This window comes from Mytilus californianus, unplaced genomic scaffold, assembly GCF_021869535.1.
Source record: "Mytilus californianus isolate M0D057914Y unplaced genomic scaffold, xbMytCali1.0.p SCAF_10, whole genome shotgun sequence".
NCBI lineage: Eukaryota > Metazoa > Mollusca > Bivalvia > Mytilida > Mytilidae > Mytilus > Mytilus californianus.
The window spans coordinates 26,574,767-26,588,788 of NW_026262582.1; the positions used below are offsets into that span (position 1 = coordinate 26,574,767).

The 14,022-nt window shown below is 32.0% G+C and overlaps 2 protein-coding genes across 3 annotated transcripts in view; one reads left to right on the plus strand and one right to left on the minus strand.

Annotated features, from left to right (window-relative positions):
* The first annotated feature begins 573 nt into the window (after positions 1-573).
* LOC127717862 (uncharacterized) lies at positions 574-10,689 on the plus strand. The gene is made up of 6 exons (XM_052223724.1): positions 574-668; positions 933-960; positions 4,987-5,018; positions 5,648-5,761; positions 9,291-9,337; positions 10,438-10,689. The coding sequence occupies exons 2-6, from the start codon at positions 938-940 to the stop codon at positions 10,687-10,689; spliced, it is 468 nt and encodes a 155-aa protein (XP_052079684.1). The 5' UTR covers positions 574-668; positions 933-937.
* The window catches only part of LOC127717861 (uncharacterized), a 38,534-nt gene continuing 34,872 nt past the window's right edge, over positions 10,361-14,022 (minus strand). For both annotated transcript variants that reach the window (XM_052223723.1, XM_052223722.1), the window contains exons 5-6: positions 11,595-11,684; positions 10,361-10,784 (exon numbers count right to left, since the gene is read on the minus strand). In XM_052223723.1, coding sequence (XP_052079683.1) covers positions 10,699-10,784; positions 11,595-11,684 — 176 coding nt within the window. In that variant the 3' untranslated portion in view covers positions 10,361-10,698. The remainder of the gene's footprint in view (positions 10,785-11,594; positions 11,685-14,022) is intronic.

Genomic DNA, 14,022 nt, shown 5'->3' on the forward strand with positions numbered 1-14,022 from the left:
TGCTCTTAATACGAACTTTGGTGGATAGTTGTCTCATTAGCAATCATATCACATATCCAATTTTTTTTTTTTTTTTCATAATGTACCTCGAAAGACAGTTCGAATGCAGTATTCGATCTTCCATATATATTATAAGTTTAGAACATGTTGTTTTTTAGAACATGTATTTTTCAAATTATAGTTTAGAACATGTTTGATATATATATTAAGTTTAGAACATGTTGTTTTTTAGAACATGTATTTTTCTAATTATAGTCGATTGTATCTAAGTAAACTTGCAGAGCCTTGTAACTATCTTTTTGTTGGATTTATAGGATACTTAATTTGGTTTCAAATAAAAAAAATATTGGGTTTCGATTACAGATTTCAAAATTGGTTCTTTTGAGGTTTTCATATGATTTTAAGTTTTGTGTGCACAAAACGTAAACATATACATACGCCCTTTATTATGTATTCTGTTAATATATGCGACATTAGTATATGGATATGTTTTACAAAATTCGAGTAATTTAAATAGACATCATTTAAAATACTAAAAAGAAAAATAAAAGTTTGGTTTTTTCCAGGGTCAAGAGAGAATTCAAAACGAACAGCTCCACAGACAGCAATCATTGTATTGTCAGTAACTTTGACATTGCTACTCGTACCACTTTTTATTAAATGTGTTTGTAAGTATAAACAAAACTATATATCTAGTACATGTAGCTCTATTGTTGAAGCGAGTTGTTTCCTTGAGATTTTTGGATTTTGCAATTTTGACATGAAATCAAAGCGACAGAGCATACATCATTTGTATATCAAAGAAAGAAACAAAATGCATGTTAGCTATTAATCACCTCTCCTTTCTATATAACATAATGCATATGTGTATTTTCTTATATGTTCTATACATTTATCAGAATTAATTATATAACAGAATATGTCTTTTGTAGTTTTCATGAAAGACAGAAACAATGACGTGTAAGTAGTAATATATGTTAATTTATAAAAAATATGTTTGTACATTCGGTCGTATATACTGCTTGGATCAGTGCTCGCCTCTATTCAAATCTGTCATGAAATGTAAGGAGAACTGTTTTGGAACAATCTCTAGAACAGTTCTCATAACACCTTTAGAACAGTTTCTGACAGATGATGTTTTACCCTGTGTTTATCTTATTATTATTCCGCATTCAAAAAACTATAAGATTTCTTATATAACAGTACTATCTAAGCTTATAATACGGAATATAATGACAATGACAGTTTTAACAACGCCTGAAAATACGTTTGCATATAATCGATTATATCTGATAACCAAGTTTTTAAGATTAATGCTTTATTTTAAAACATATCCGAACTTAAACATTTTATATATACGACTTGCAGAATATGATATGTATTGAAATATATATTAAATGCACATTACCAGTGTAACAAATATCGTTTTCTATTTATAAAAAGGTCTTAATGATAATATCATGGGAATTGGTAATATATCAAGAACAAATTATGTTAACATTTTGGATATAGTTTCTAAAACTGTTCGTAAAAACCGTTCTCATGGGCGTAGACAAAATCGCAATCAAAGAAAATTTCGGACCAACCATACAAATATCTCGGACCTAATTTCTATTTCAAAAAACAACGGCAGACATTATCTATTAACCAGGCTCTGTTCTTTACCTATAAATAAATTAAATAAAATTTTAGAGGATTGCAACACAATTTCATATTGCAGTCCTAAGTATGAATTCGTTAAAATTATAATGGAATATTGTTATTCTAAACTGTTTCCCAAAATTGATCGCCTTGAAGATCATAAAAAACATTTTATTAAAATAAAGTAATGTCAATAAAGGTTTTGATTTTGTAAATACTGCCGGTATTTTTAACGACCATTCTGTTAAAGAACAAATTCCTGGATATTTTGATAATACTGAACTCCCTCTTATTTGTTAAATTTACAAGAAATCTACCCGGAAATTTGTGTTTAATTATAGCCAAGCCTGTAAAGATGTAAATATCAGTGAAAATACACCTACGTCATGTAATTGTAGTAATTCCGAATACACTTATTGCCCCATTTCCCATGTTATAACAGGAGACCTTAACATCGTTCGCGACCGAGAGTTAAAATCATTCCTCAGTAAAGGACCTAAATATCGTCCCCCGTCAATTATTAATTGGAATGAGTGTCGTAATATCATCCCCGACTCACTTCGTGCTCACTGTTTGAAATGGATAAAACGGGAAAAAGCTGACAAAAAAGACTCTTTTTTTATTTCAGTAATGAAGATAGTTGATATACGTATACAACATTTTAAAGAACATTTTACTCTTAACAAAAACCATAAAAATCCTATTTCTCGTATCAAACATAAACTAAAAGAACTGGCCAAGGAATTTGTTTTTGTCCCGGCTGATAAAGCTGCTAATATTATCATTATAGTTTGACGTATATTTTACATTGAGGTTCTGCAAAAGGAAATCACGAATTCACCAACATTCCAACTGACTTCATTTTCAGAAAAGGATATCTGTAACAAACATAAACTATTAGCTACTTCTTTACAAGCAGAACCAAATACAATGACAGTCCCAACATATATACTGGATTCCGAAGCTACACAAATCACTTTACAAATATAGATTTATTTCGTCTTCAAGTCATTGTTCCACTACTAAATTGTCTATTCTACTTACTAGTACACTTGGTACAATCAAAAACCTGATAATAAATTGTTCAAATAAGGCCTTTGAAAATAGTGGAATTAATTACTTTTGAGTGTCAAAAACTCGTTGGAAGTACTTGATAAATTGCATGCATATATTGGTGATTTTGAATCTGTTCAAAGTTTTGATTTTTCTACCCTATATACCACTTTGTCTCATATTCTTATTAAGAAAAAATTCACATACCTAACTAAATGGGCATTTAAAAAGTCGGAATGCGAATACATATGTTCAAACTCTTTTAGGTCATTTTTTAGTAGCAACAAACAAAAGAACTATGTCAATTGGACATGCTTTGATACTATATCTGCTCTTGAATCTTTACTTGATAACATTTTTGTTCGCTTTGGAGATTCCGTATATCGTCAAGTTATCGGAATTTCAATGGGGACTAACTGTGCACCACTTATTGCGGACCTGTTTTTGTATTGTTATGAGTTACAATTTATGACTAAAATCAGCAAAGATCCATCAAAACAACATCTGATACAAAAATTAAACAATACTTTTAGATATTTGGATGATATAGTGGCTCTCAATAATGACGACTTCAGTATGTATACTAAAGAAATTTATCCTGTTGAACTTACTTTAAATAAAGCTAATACTAACAATGCCCACTGTACTTTCCTCGATCTTGATATCTATATCATTAACGGGAAGCTTAATACAAAAATTGATGATAACAGAGATGATTTTTCATTTCCTATCGTTAATTATCCATTTTTAGATGGTGACTTTCCCTTGTCACAAAGCACAAAAATGTCAGTATTTACCTCAAAAGCTAACAAAACCTTTAAACAGACTTATTAAAAAGGGATATAGTTACGATACTGTTGTCAGGTCATTAAAGATTGCATATTTTGGCTTTAATATTGATTCACTTATAGGGTCTTTACATCGGAATTAAACACATCTATTCTAAAACCAGTTGTTGGCATGACACGGGTTATGTTCTTCTCATATATTTTAAGACGGTATAATAATAAACCCCTAACAGGAGTGATTGTGACTGATATTCATATGATGAAGACATAATCTTTCAATCAGTTTAATTGAGGTTTGGAGCTGGCATGTCAGTAACTGCTAGTAGTCTGTTCTTATTTGTGTATTATTGTCATTTTGTTTATTTTCTTTTGTTTCCTATTCTGACATCGGACTCGGACTTCTCTTATACTGAGTTTACTGTGCGTACTGTTGTGCGTTTGTTTTTTCTACACTGGCTAGAGGTATTGGGGAGGGTAGAGATCTCAAAAAACATGTTTAACCCCGCCGCATTTTTGCGCCTGTCCCAAGTCAGGAGCCTCTGGCCTTTGTCAGTCTGGTATCATTTTTAATTTTAGTTTCCTGTGTATAATTTGGAGTTTAGTATGACGTCCATTATCACTGAACTAGTATACATATTTCTTTAGGGGCCAGCTGAAGGGCCAGCCGGGTGCGGGAGTTTCTCGCTGCATTGAAGACCTATTGGTGGTTTCAGCTGTTGTCTGCTCTATGGTCGTGTTGTTGTCTCTTTGACACATTCCCCATTTCCATACTCAATTTTATAGATCACGTCGAAATTTGTATTACAAGCCAAGTTTTATGCGTACTTAATTACAAAAGTATGTCATCTGTATTGTTTATATCAAGAAAGAAAGACATTTAAAAATATTTTATAAATCGATGTAGAGCGGTCCTGGTTACAAGTTAACTTAGTGTTGAGCAGACCAACCAAAATTAAATGGAGTTCAGGTATGGTTCGATCGGAGTTGTCAACATCAAAGTTAACTTATTACAGGACTGGTTTCGAAGTTAACTTTTAATAGTAGCGGACATGTATAAAGTTTTTGGCAATTATTAAAACAGTCTTACGACCAAGTCCGCTTTTCAAGGTTAGGACTTCACCCATCTGTATATGCAAACTGAAACTCATCAAATGAAGGGATTAATTACATTCTTATTAAGAAAACAGATTAGCAGTTGTTAGACGATAGAATTTTTAATAAAAGTACATATTGTTTTTTGTAACTTTGTTATAATACACGAAGATAAACAGATGTTCAAATGTTAAGGCAAATTTAACTTTTTCGATTTGATCGGCTGAATAAAACGAATCTTACGCTCGAATTCTTCCAAATAAAATTGACCAAATTTACACAACATATTTTGTCGTTTAATTTTAAAGCTTCATATGTAACTCATGAAAAAAAAATAACTATACACGTTAAATGTATGTGACGTTGAGGAACATACAATCAATCTTTAAACGTATGCGTTATTGTATTTTAGAACTGTTGAAGAGGAGAGCGAAGTTGTAGAAGGTGTGTTATTATAGAGAAGTAATTTCAAAATAATACAAAATTCAATGAATAGACAGAAAAAGAAAAAAGCAATTTCAACCAAATCAAAAATCCGTAAAAAAACACAATAAAATCAAATCAAACACAAACAGCAAAAATATTAAAAAATAAACGAGAGTAACAAATCCTTTATTTATCACGATCTTTAGTAACGGAGCTTTTAAAAATGTAACTTATAGTTGCAAGTCGGAAAACTATTTTAACAGGTAAAAAAGGTAATCAATATGTCTTTGATTTATATTGTTTAATCTTTTCATGGTGTTTATATTTGAATGTTTTGCCATCGTATTATCGCTTGCCATCCGAACAAGTTTACTTCCGATATATTTAAAATCTGAATAGTTCAAAGCCATGCGTACAGTTCGTTGATTCGTCATGTTTTACCGCTGATATTTTCCGGGGTAAATTTTAATGGTATGTGATACATATGCCCGTGTTAAATCAACACGACAGTGTTTGTTTCTTTTACAAGTGGATATCATTTATTGTACTTTTGATGTAATTTATTACTTTTAAAATAATGTGAGAATAAATCTCAAGATCGACTTGTAAAGTAATCAACATTTTTATCCTACTTTGAAACATTTAAGGGCAGTCAGAATCAGTTGAAAATGTTTTATACCAATCAAGATATGTTCAGAATAATGAATCCAGCGTTTCACAGACACCACAACAGCAATTGATGGATGACATCACATTAACAGGTACAAACAATGTGGCTATGACAACACAATGACACAATCTGTGTTATTATAATTTAGTAGATGAGTTACAGTTATCAGTGAAATAAAATGTTATTTTTGTGTTTAGAAGTTTTGAATTGCAATTTCTGAAATTTGAAAAAATAGCCATTCATTTGCAGAAATGTAACTGTCTATCACAATTTGTTCCCTTATTTTAAGTTTATTATATTAGGGTTGTTTTCATAGAATATATTTTACGTTTTCTATGAACCTTAAAACTCTTTTTGACACAGTGGGTATACATATTTTCTACATATATAATTGTTATAATGAACCATGTTCTGCATTCTTACATAAAGGATGGTAGACCTAAATTAAGAGACGTAACTAATACAAATTAGTAGTACGTTTTATCTAACTTGTTCACAAACATTGCTTTAGCTTTTTAATGACAAATATTATCACTTCTGGTTCACATGTGTGTTAAAAAGCTGTTCACCGACTACGTGTTGCGAATTTAAAGACTTTTCTCCCTATAAACCAAGTATGTCCCAGTGAGCTATTGTGATGTTGATGTGTGGTTTATTGGAATCGAGATTTTTTATCATGTTAAGTCAACACAATTAATGCAAAGAACAAACCATAGTCGTGAAATAATAAGATAATGTTATTATTACAAGTGCGACATTTTTTTTTTATTTAATTAACAAAAATTTTCTACATTATCACCATTATTTATGAAACACAGCTAACAAACCGCAATAACTATGATCGGTTGTCAGTATTTGTGGGTAATAATATCAACACTACAACGGCGAATTCGTGTCTTTAAAAATGTAGATTTCTTTAAATCGTTTGAACAAATATTCAAATCGATTTGTTAAGTTTAAACAAATGTGTAAACGATCTTTAAAATCGTTTGTATATCTTTTAAAATCGTTTATACATATATTTTTATATCATTTCAACAACTTGATAAACTGTTCGTACGAACAGTTTAATCTTTTGAATATTTTAAATAAAAATTGCATGATCACCCATCGCTCATCTCGCTCAAGTGGCTTACATCGTAACTGTGATGTTTAGTTTAAGAAAAACGGCAAGTTAAGAAGTCAAACATTTACAAATTGCAATTTGTGGCTACGAATAAGTTAATCAATATTGCTGTTTGAAATCAAAAAAGAAAAGAATCGTATCTCGAAATAATTGCCTTCCCAATTTTCTGTTGCCAAAATCTAGCAAATGGTAAAAGTTCCATAACACCTTTTAAAATGTTCAAATCAAAATGGTGGTACATTGTGGTTAACTACACATAATGGCAAACAATAGTACCAAGTATTAGAGCTTTCTGTCATCTGGTCTTTAAAGAGTTTCGTTCACAATGTGTTGTTGTCAACGTACTTGAGAAAAATAGGCTAAGTCCCATAACTCTCATAAAAAATGATGGATCAAACTGCCAGTATAATTTGATCATTACAAATGGTGGTAAACAATAGTACCAAATATGAGAGTTTTCTGTAAATTGGTCTCAGAGGAGCTGCCTTCACAAGGTTCTGTTACCAAACTCAAGCAAATGGTTCAAGTCCCATAACACTATTTGAAATGTTCAAATCAAAATGACGGTACATTGTGGTAAACTACACATAATGGCAAATAATAGTACCAAGTATTAGAGATTTCTGTCATCTGGTCTCAGAAGAGTTGCGTTCACAATGTGTTGTTTTCATCGTACTTGAAAAAAAAGGCTTAATCCCATAACTCTCATAAACAAGAGGCTCTCAAGAGCCTGAATCGCTCACCTGCATTTCAGAGGAGAAGATTTCTATATGTTAGCAAACTTGATGAACAAATTGTGTAAAATTGTCTTTAAAGGGCAATAACTCCTTAAGGGGTCAATTGACAATTTTGGTCATTTAACTTTTTTGTGGATCTTAATTTGCTGAACATTATTGCTACTTACAGTTAATATATATCTATAATAATATTCAAAATAATAACAAAAAACTGCAAAATTTTGTTAAAACTACCAATTTGGTGGCAGCACACCAACAATGGGTTGTTCGATTTGTCTGAAAATTTCAGAGCTGATAGATCTTGACCAACTGAACAATTTTACTCATGTCAGATTTGCTCTAAAAGCTTTAGTTTTTGAGATATAAGCCAAAAACTGCATTTGACCCTTATGTTCTATTTTTAGCCATGGCGGCAATGTTTGTCGATGGATACAAACTTCGGATACACTTTATAAACAAGATACCCTAAGGAACATTTAGTTAAAGTTTGAAGGTAATTGGCCTAGTAGTTTCAGAGGAGAAGATTTTTAAATGTTAGCAAACTTGATGAACAAATTGTGTAAAATTGTCTTTAAAGGGCAATAACTCCTTAAGGGGTCAATTGACAATTATGGTCATATCAACTTTTTTGTAGATCTTACTTTGCTGAACATTATTGCTGCTTACAGTTTATATATATCTATAATAATATTCAAAATAATAACAAAATAATAACAAAAAACTGCAAAATTTTGTTAAAACCACCAATTCAGTGGCAGCAACCCAAAAATGGGTTGTTTGATTCGTCTGAAAATTTTAGAGCTGATAGATCTTGACCAACTGAACAATTTTACCTCATGTCAGATTTGCTCTAAAAGCTTTAGTTTTTGAGATATAAGCCAAAAACTGCATTTGACCCCTATGTTCTATGTTTAGCCATGGCGACCATGTTTGTCAATGGATCAAAACTTCGGATACAATTTATAAACTAGATACCCTAAGGAACATTTACTTAAAGTTTGAAGGTATTTGGCCCAGTTGTTTCAGAGAAGAAGATTTTTGAAATAGTTTACGACGACAGACGACGGTAGACGACGACGACAGACGACGACAGACGACAGACGACGACGACAGACGACGGACGACGACGGACGCAAAGTGATGGCATAAGCTCAAATGGGGCCCTTCGGGCCCCGGTGAGCTATAAATGATGGATCAAACTGCCAGTATAATATGATCAATTACACATTGTGGCACATAATAGTACCAAATATTAGAGCTTTCTGTTAATCTGACTCAGAGAAGTTGCGTTCACAAGGTGTCGAGGTTACAATACTAAACTAAAAGTAAATGGTCAAAGTCCCTTACAACCGTAAAAAATGTTGGAGGGAAGGACAGACGGACGGAATTGAATGGAATCATTACCTTATCCACCGCGATCCGACGCGCGGAGGCCAATAATATCAGATTTTATCAGAAATGATTTTCAAACGTTCCTTCGATAAATCACATTTTGATTATGACGCGCGGAATACAAAATATGCTTCGTTTAACGCATTTATCATTTTTACATCCAAATAAAATTTCAAAAAGACCTTTTTTAATTTTTAATACTAATTGTTACATTTAACATTTTATCGACTTAATGGGAGAATTTATCCGTCAAATTGACAAAATCCTCATTTCTGTTGGCTTTTAATGATAAATTATATTCGAGACTTAAATGTATCTGAATGACAAGAAAACAGCCACGATATTAATCTTAGTTATTTTTACAGGGCCTGACACAAGAATGTACAACCAACAACAAAACCAAGAGTTAACGGTAATATTTACTTCATAATTGTAGAATTTATATCTATGTAATGTTCATGGTCAACGGTAACATTTCTTTCATTGTTTTTAAAATTTTATCTACATTATTTTTCTTATTTATGTTGTGTGCTATTTTATGAGAAAGTGCAGTATACAAATGTGTTAGGAACCCTCCTAAGTGCCGAATATGTTATAGCAATATAATCAATATGTATTTTATGTATATTCAGGACGAGATCAAATTAAAAATAATAAGTAAAGAAACGACACAGTAGATCGATTGGACGAAAGGAGGGAATTCTGCATAAAAATATGTCAAACAAAATGCCACTTACGAACCCATAAAAATTGTTTTACAAGGGTTTTAAAATGAAACTTTCTTAACAAGAAATATCGAATTCAACGTCCTCAATCCAAACATATGTGTCTGCATGTTTATCATTCAGCATTCATACCTGTCTGCATGCATAATGCATAATGCAGCAATACACAAGTGCAATTTTAAACTTTTGTTCAATAACCCTGACATTCAGGAGCACCGGATTATTGTATTGGTGATATGTTTTGAAGTAATTTCACAGATGTATTTGCTCATTCTCTGGAATTAAGTACATATTAAATAGTATGGAGGGATATAATATCGAATTATTTTGATATTTCTATAATACAACGGCAGTCATTTAAAAAAAAATTATTATTTATGTTTGTGTTCATTTTTGTTTATGAAAAATGAAGCTAATAAAACAGCGAATGCGTACAGTATACCCACACAGTTGACTTGGGTTTAAACATATGGTCGTCTGGATTTTTTTCGTCTGCCGGTACCAAAACATGCTAAAAAGGGGCGTCCATTTGGCGGTTTGATCTGTATAGATACGTAGTCACGTCTGATCTGATTTTGGACGTTGAAACGGATTTCTCACATATGGCGACAGTCATGCTCTCTTTGTATGAAAGAGAAGGAACCCTTTCTGATACTTTTTATGGGTCCGTAGGTGGTCTGTTTCAAGGCAACATTATTTAATCCCTATACAGCATAAAAGCATACTTTACTACATGTATCTGAATATTTGTGGTTTGAGAATAAGAAAAAAATATTTTTCATTGCAGGATGGCCAGCTTAACTATGCAGATGTAGTGTTTCAACCTTCCTCATCTACAAATGAAGTGCGCATACTCGGTTTAGAAGACAGAATACACTACGCAGATGTGGACGTTTCAGCACTTACTGCATTCCTTCCTAATATCAGCAGCCTAAGAAATAGTACCGATAATGGCAGCGAAAGAAGCAGCAGTGAAGACGACTTTGTATATGTTGACCAAATTCAAAACTACATGCCAAATCGAACTACAAATATCTAGGAATTTCGCTTATAACTGGTTGTGAATTGGATGATTTAAACTGATTTCTTCTTCAGTCGTCTTGTCTCTGTGATGTTCTCTCCAATTTGATAAAGCTGGAAATCAATGGAAATTGATATGACAAAAACCTTTTAAAATTACATTTGTACAATGTGTGAAGTGATGAAAATATAAACAACTTATGTCTAACATGTATGTTTAATATGCTTCTATTCTGTTTTAACATTTAAATAATAAGTGAAATCATGAAATGTGTACAGTGATGCACAAATATATTTCAGTCATGTACAGTTTATGAATACTGAAAAAGTAAATTACTTTTCTACTTAACATTTGGTTTTTTTTTGTCAATTCTACGTTCTACATACGAATTTTAAGTTTATTTTTTAACATGTTTAATAAACACAAACCGCACGGGCTATTCAAATAATTATTTAGAAACCAATAAATTCTTTAAAGAATGCATGCTGATAATCAGATAACATTGCAAATGCGTCATCCAAATTTACTTTTAATAGATTCTATACAATATGAAAATATTTTTCTTTATGGAATAGACCGTAAACTTGTTGGGTAGACATATCTGTTTTAAAACATAACGAACAGTAGTATTACCAACTATCCGATGGTCAATTAGTGAAACCACTACTCGTCCATTATCATTTCTACTCAAATATTACGGAAATAGGGAACATCATTTTTAGATCAATTATTAAAGGCAACAGAAGTAAACCGCTGTTCAATAGTCATAAATCGATCAAGCGAAAACAAATCCGGGTTATAAACTAAAACCGAGGGAAACACATCAACTATCAGAGGAAAATAACGGAACAACAGAAACACTGAACTGCAACAAAAACAAACGCCAACATACATAGAAACGGAATACTTAATTAACGACATACCTTTTCGCACACATACGATGCCTGTGGTTAATATGAGTATAACAGCAACAATAGTAATCACTATAATGAATAGCAGAAATGACTCTTTACCTGAAATTGAAAAAAAAATAGTGAATGTCAATCTAAGTAGTTTGTGAAATTAACGTTGGTTCTTCGGGGTTTCAAATCGATCACAGATTTTCATTTCAAATACAGGGCCTCGGTGGCCAATTGATCTTAGTAGTTTAACTACTGTATCACTAGCCTGTCAACACCGAGGGTGTGAGTTCAAGTCCCGAACGGGGCAGTTGCGCTCGACTCTAAACTTAAATGACAATGATTGTCAGTTTTCCTGCCGAAGGTCGGTGGTTTTCTTCGGGCACTCCAGCTTCCCCAACCAATACAACCTGACCGACACATGATATTCAACAGTAATGAAAAACACCAAATAAATAATCAATCAATAAATTTCGAACACATAGGAAAATATGCTAAGTACTGGACACTAACAAAGAACCCAGATTAAAGGCAAATTAGACTTCAACAAGTCATAAATTGGATGCTTTATAGTTTTAAAAATACAAATTGAAAAAAAAAGAATACAACAAATACTACAGTAACATTGAGTTATATTGTGCAGATATAAAACACTGGTTACCAAGCTAGTAAGCACTTTCAGCATAGAAGTGCTCGATGTTTTGTGTAACTGTTGATTTTTGAGATAAAATAAAATATGGACATGATAGAGTACGCTTTTGAGACCAACAGTACAATTCAAACAAACAAAAAAGACTTATAGGGTTGAATATGAGGTCTGAATTTAAATACGGTAAATATAGAAATAATTGCTTGCATTTAGTATAATTGTGATTTTTTAAGAATGGACTAAAATGCAAGATTTATTATTTCGACATAAAAAAAAGCTTCATACATATATATGCGTTAGATATTATAATGCGAGTTCTTAGAGGACATTTGCGGAAACTATCATACACCTACGATTACACTTACAGGTAGCATTTAAATCTTTGGTCATTTCAAAGTGTAAAGTTAAACCGTCGTTCCAAAACAAATATAAATAAGAAGATGTGGTATGAGTGTCAATGAGACAACTATCCATCCATGTCACAATGTGTAAAAAAGTAAACAAGTATAGGTTAAAGTACGGCCTTCAACACGCAGTCTTGATTCACACCGAAAAGCAAGCTATAAAGAGCCCCAAAATGACTAGTGTAAAACAATTCAAACAGGAAAACCAACGGTCTAATCTATATAAAAAAAAACGAGAAACGAGAAACACTTATGAATCACACCAACAAAAGACAACCACTGAACAACAGGCTCCTGACTTAGGACAGGTGCATAAAACTACAGCAGGTTTAAACGTTTTAACAGGCGCCAACGTTCACCCTAACCTGAAATAGTGGTGTAACATTACAACATAAAACGACACACAATGAAATATCAATTGAAATGGCTTAAGTCGATCAAAAAGACAAACACAAAAAGAAGTAAATATACACCGAACGAATAAGTTTGATCTATGACACAATATAAATAAAAAAGATGTATCAATGTAAAAAAAAAACCTTTAACCTAGGACAAAACGGCGCAAACATCGAACGAATGGAAAACAACTGTCATATTCTGACTTGGTAAAGGCATTATCTTATGTAGAAAATGGTGGATTAAACCTGGTTTTAAAGCTAGCTAAACCCATCACGTGTATGACAGTCGCATACAATTCTATTATATTGACAACAATGTGTGAACAAAACAAACAGACATAATAGGTAAAATGTCAAAAATAAGGGTACAGTAGTCAACATTGTGTTATACTAGTCTAGTAATCTCAAACACTATATAAACAAACAAATATTTCAACAAAGAAAAAAAATGGCATTTAGACAAAGCACATACGCAAAAATGAAACACAAGAATACTAAAAATGACCACAGCACAATAACACAACGGCGGGATGTACAAGTACCGAGCCACGCATAAAGGACATTACCAAAAATGGACCAAACAGTATACGTTTATAATTTACAAAGACACATAAAATAACACTATAACACGTAATTAAGATGATAAACAACGTCAACACCTAGAATCTTTTCATCAAAACCATCATGTATTATTTGTGAAGTTGATACGGAATATTTTTTTTAAAAAGGTCTTGGTATCTTCCGATGAACGTTTTTAGAAAAAGGACGAGACGTTCTTTGACATAACCCTGGTTCATCAACTTTCTGCTCAGACACTGGTGACGTTTTACGAAGTCTGAGAAGAAACTGCAAGCTCCTGAATACCGAATGAGTTAGAAAATGTATATCCAATATTCAGGTGAAGTTGGTATATTGCTACTAAATAATTATCAAAGGTGGTAAAATAGTAAGACGAGATATAACACAAAATAAGTAATTATTGAATAACAGAAATGCATTTC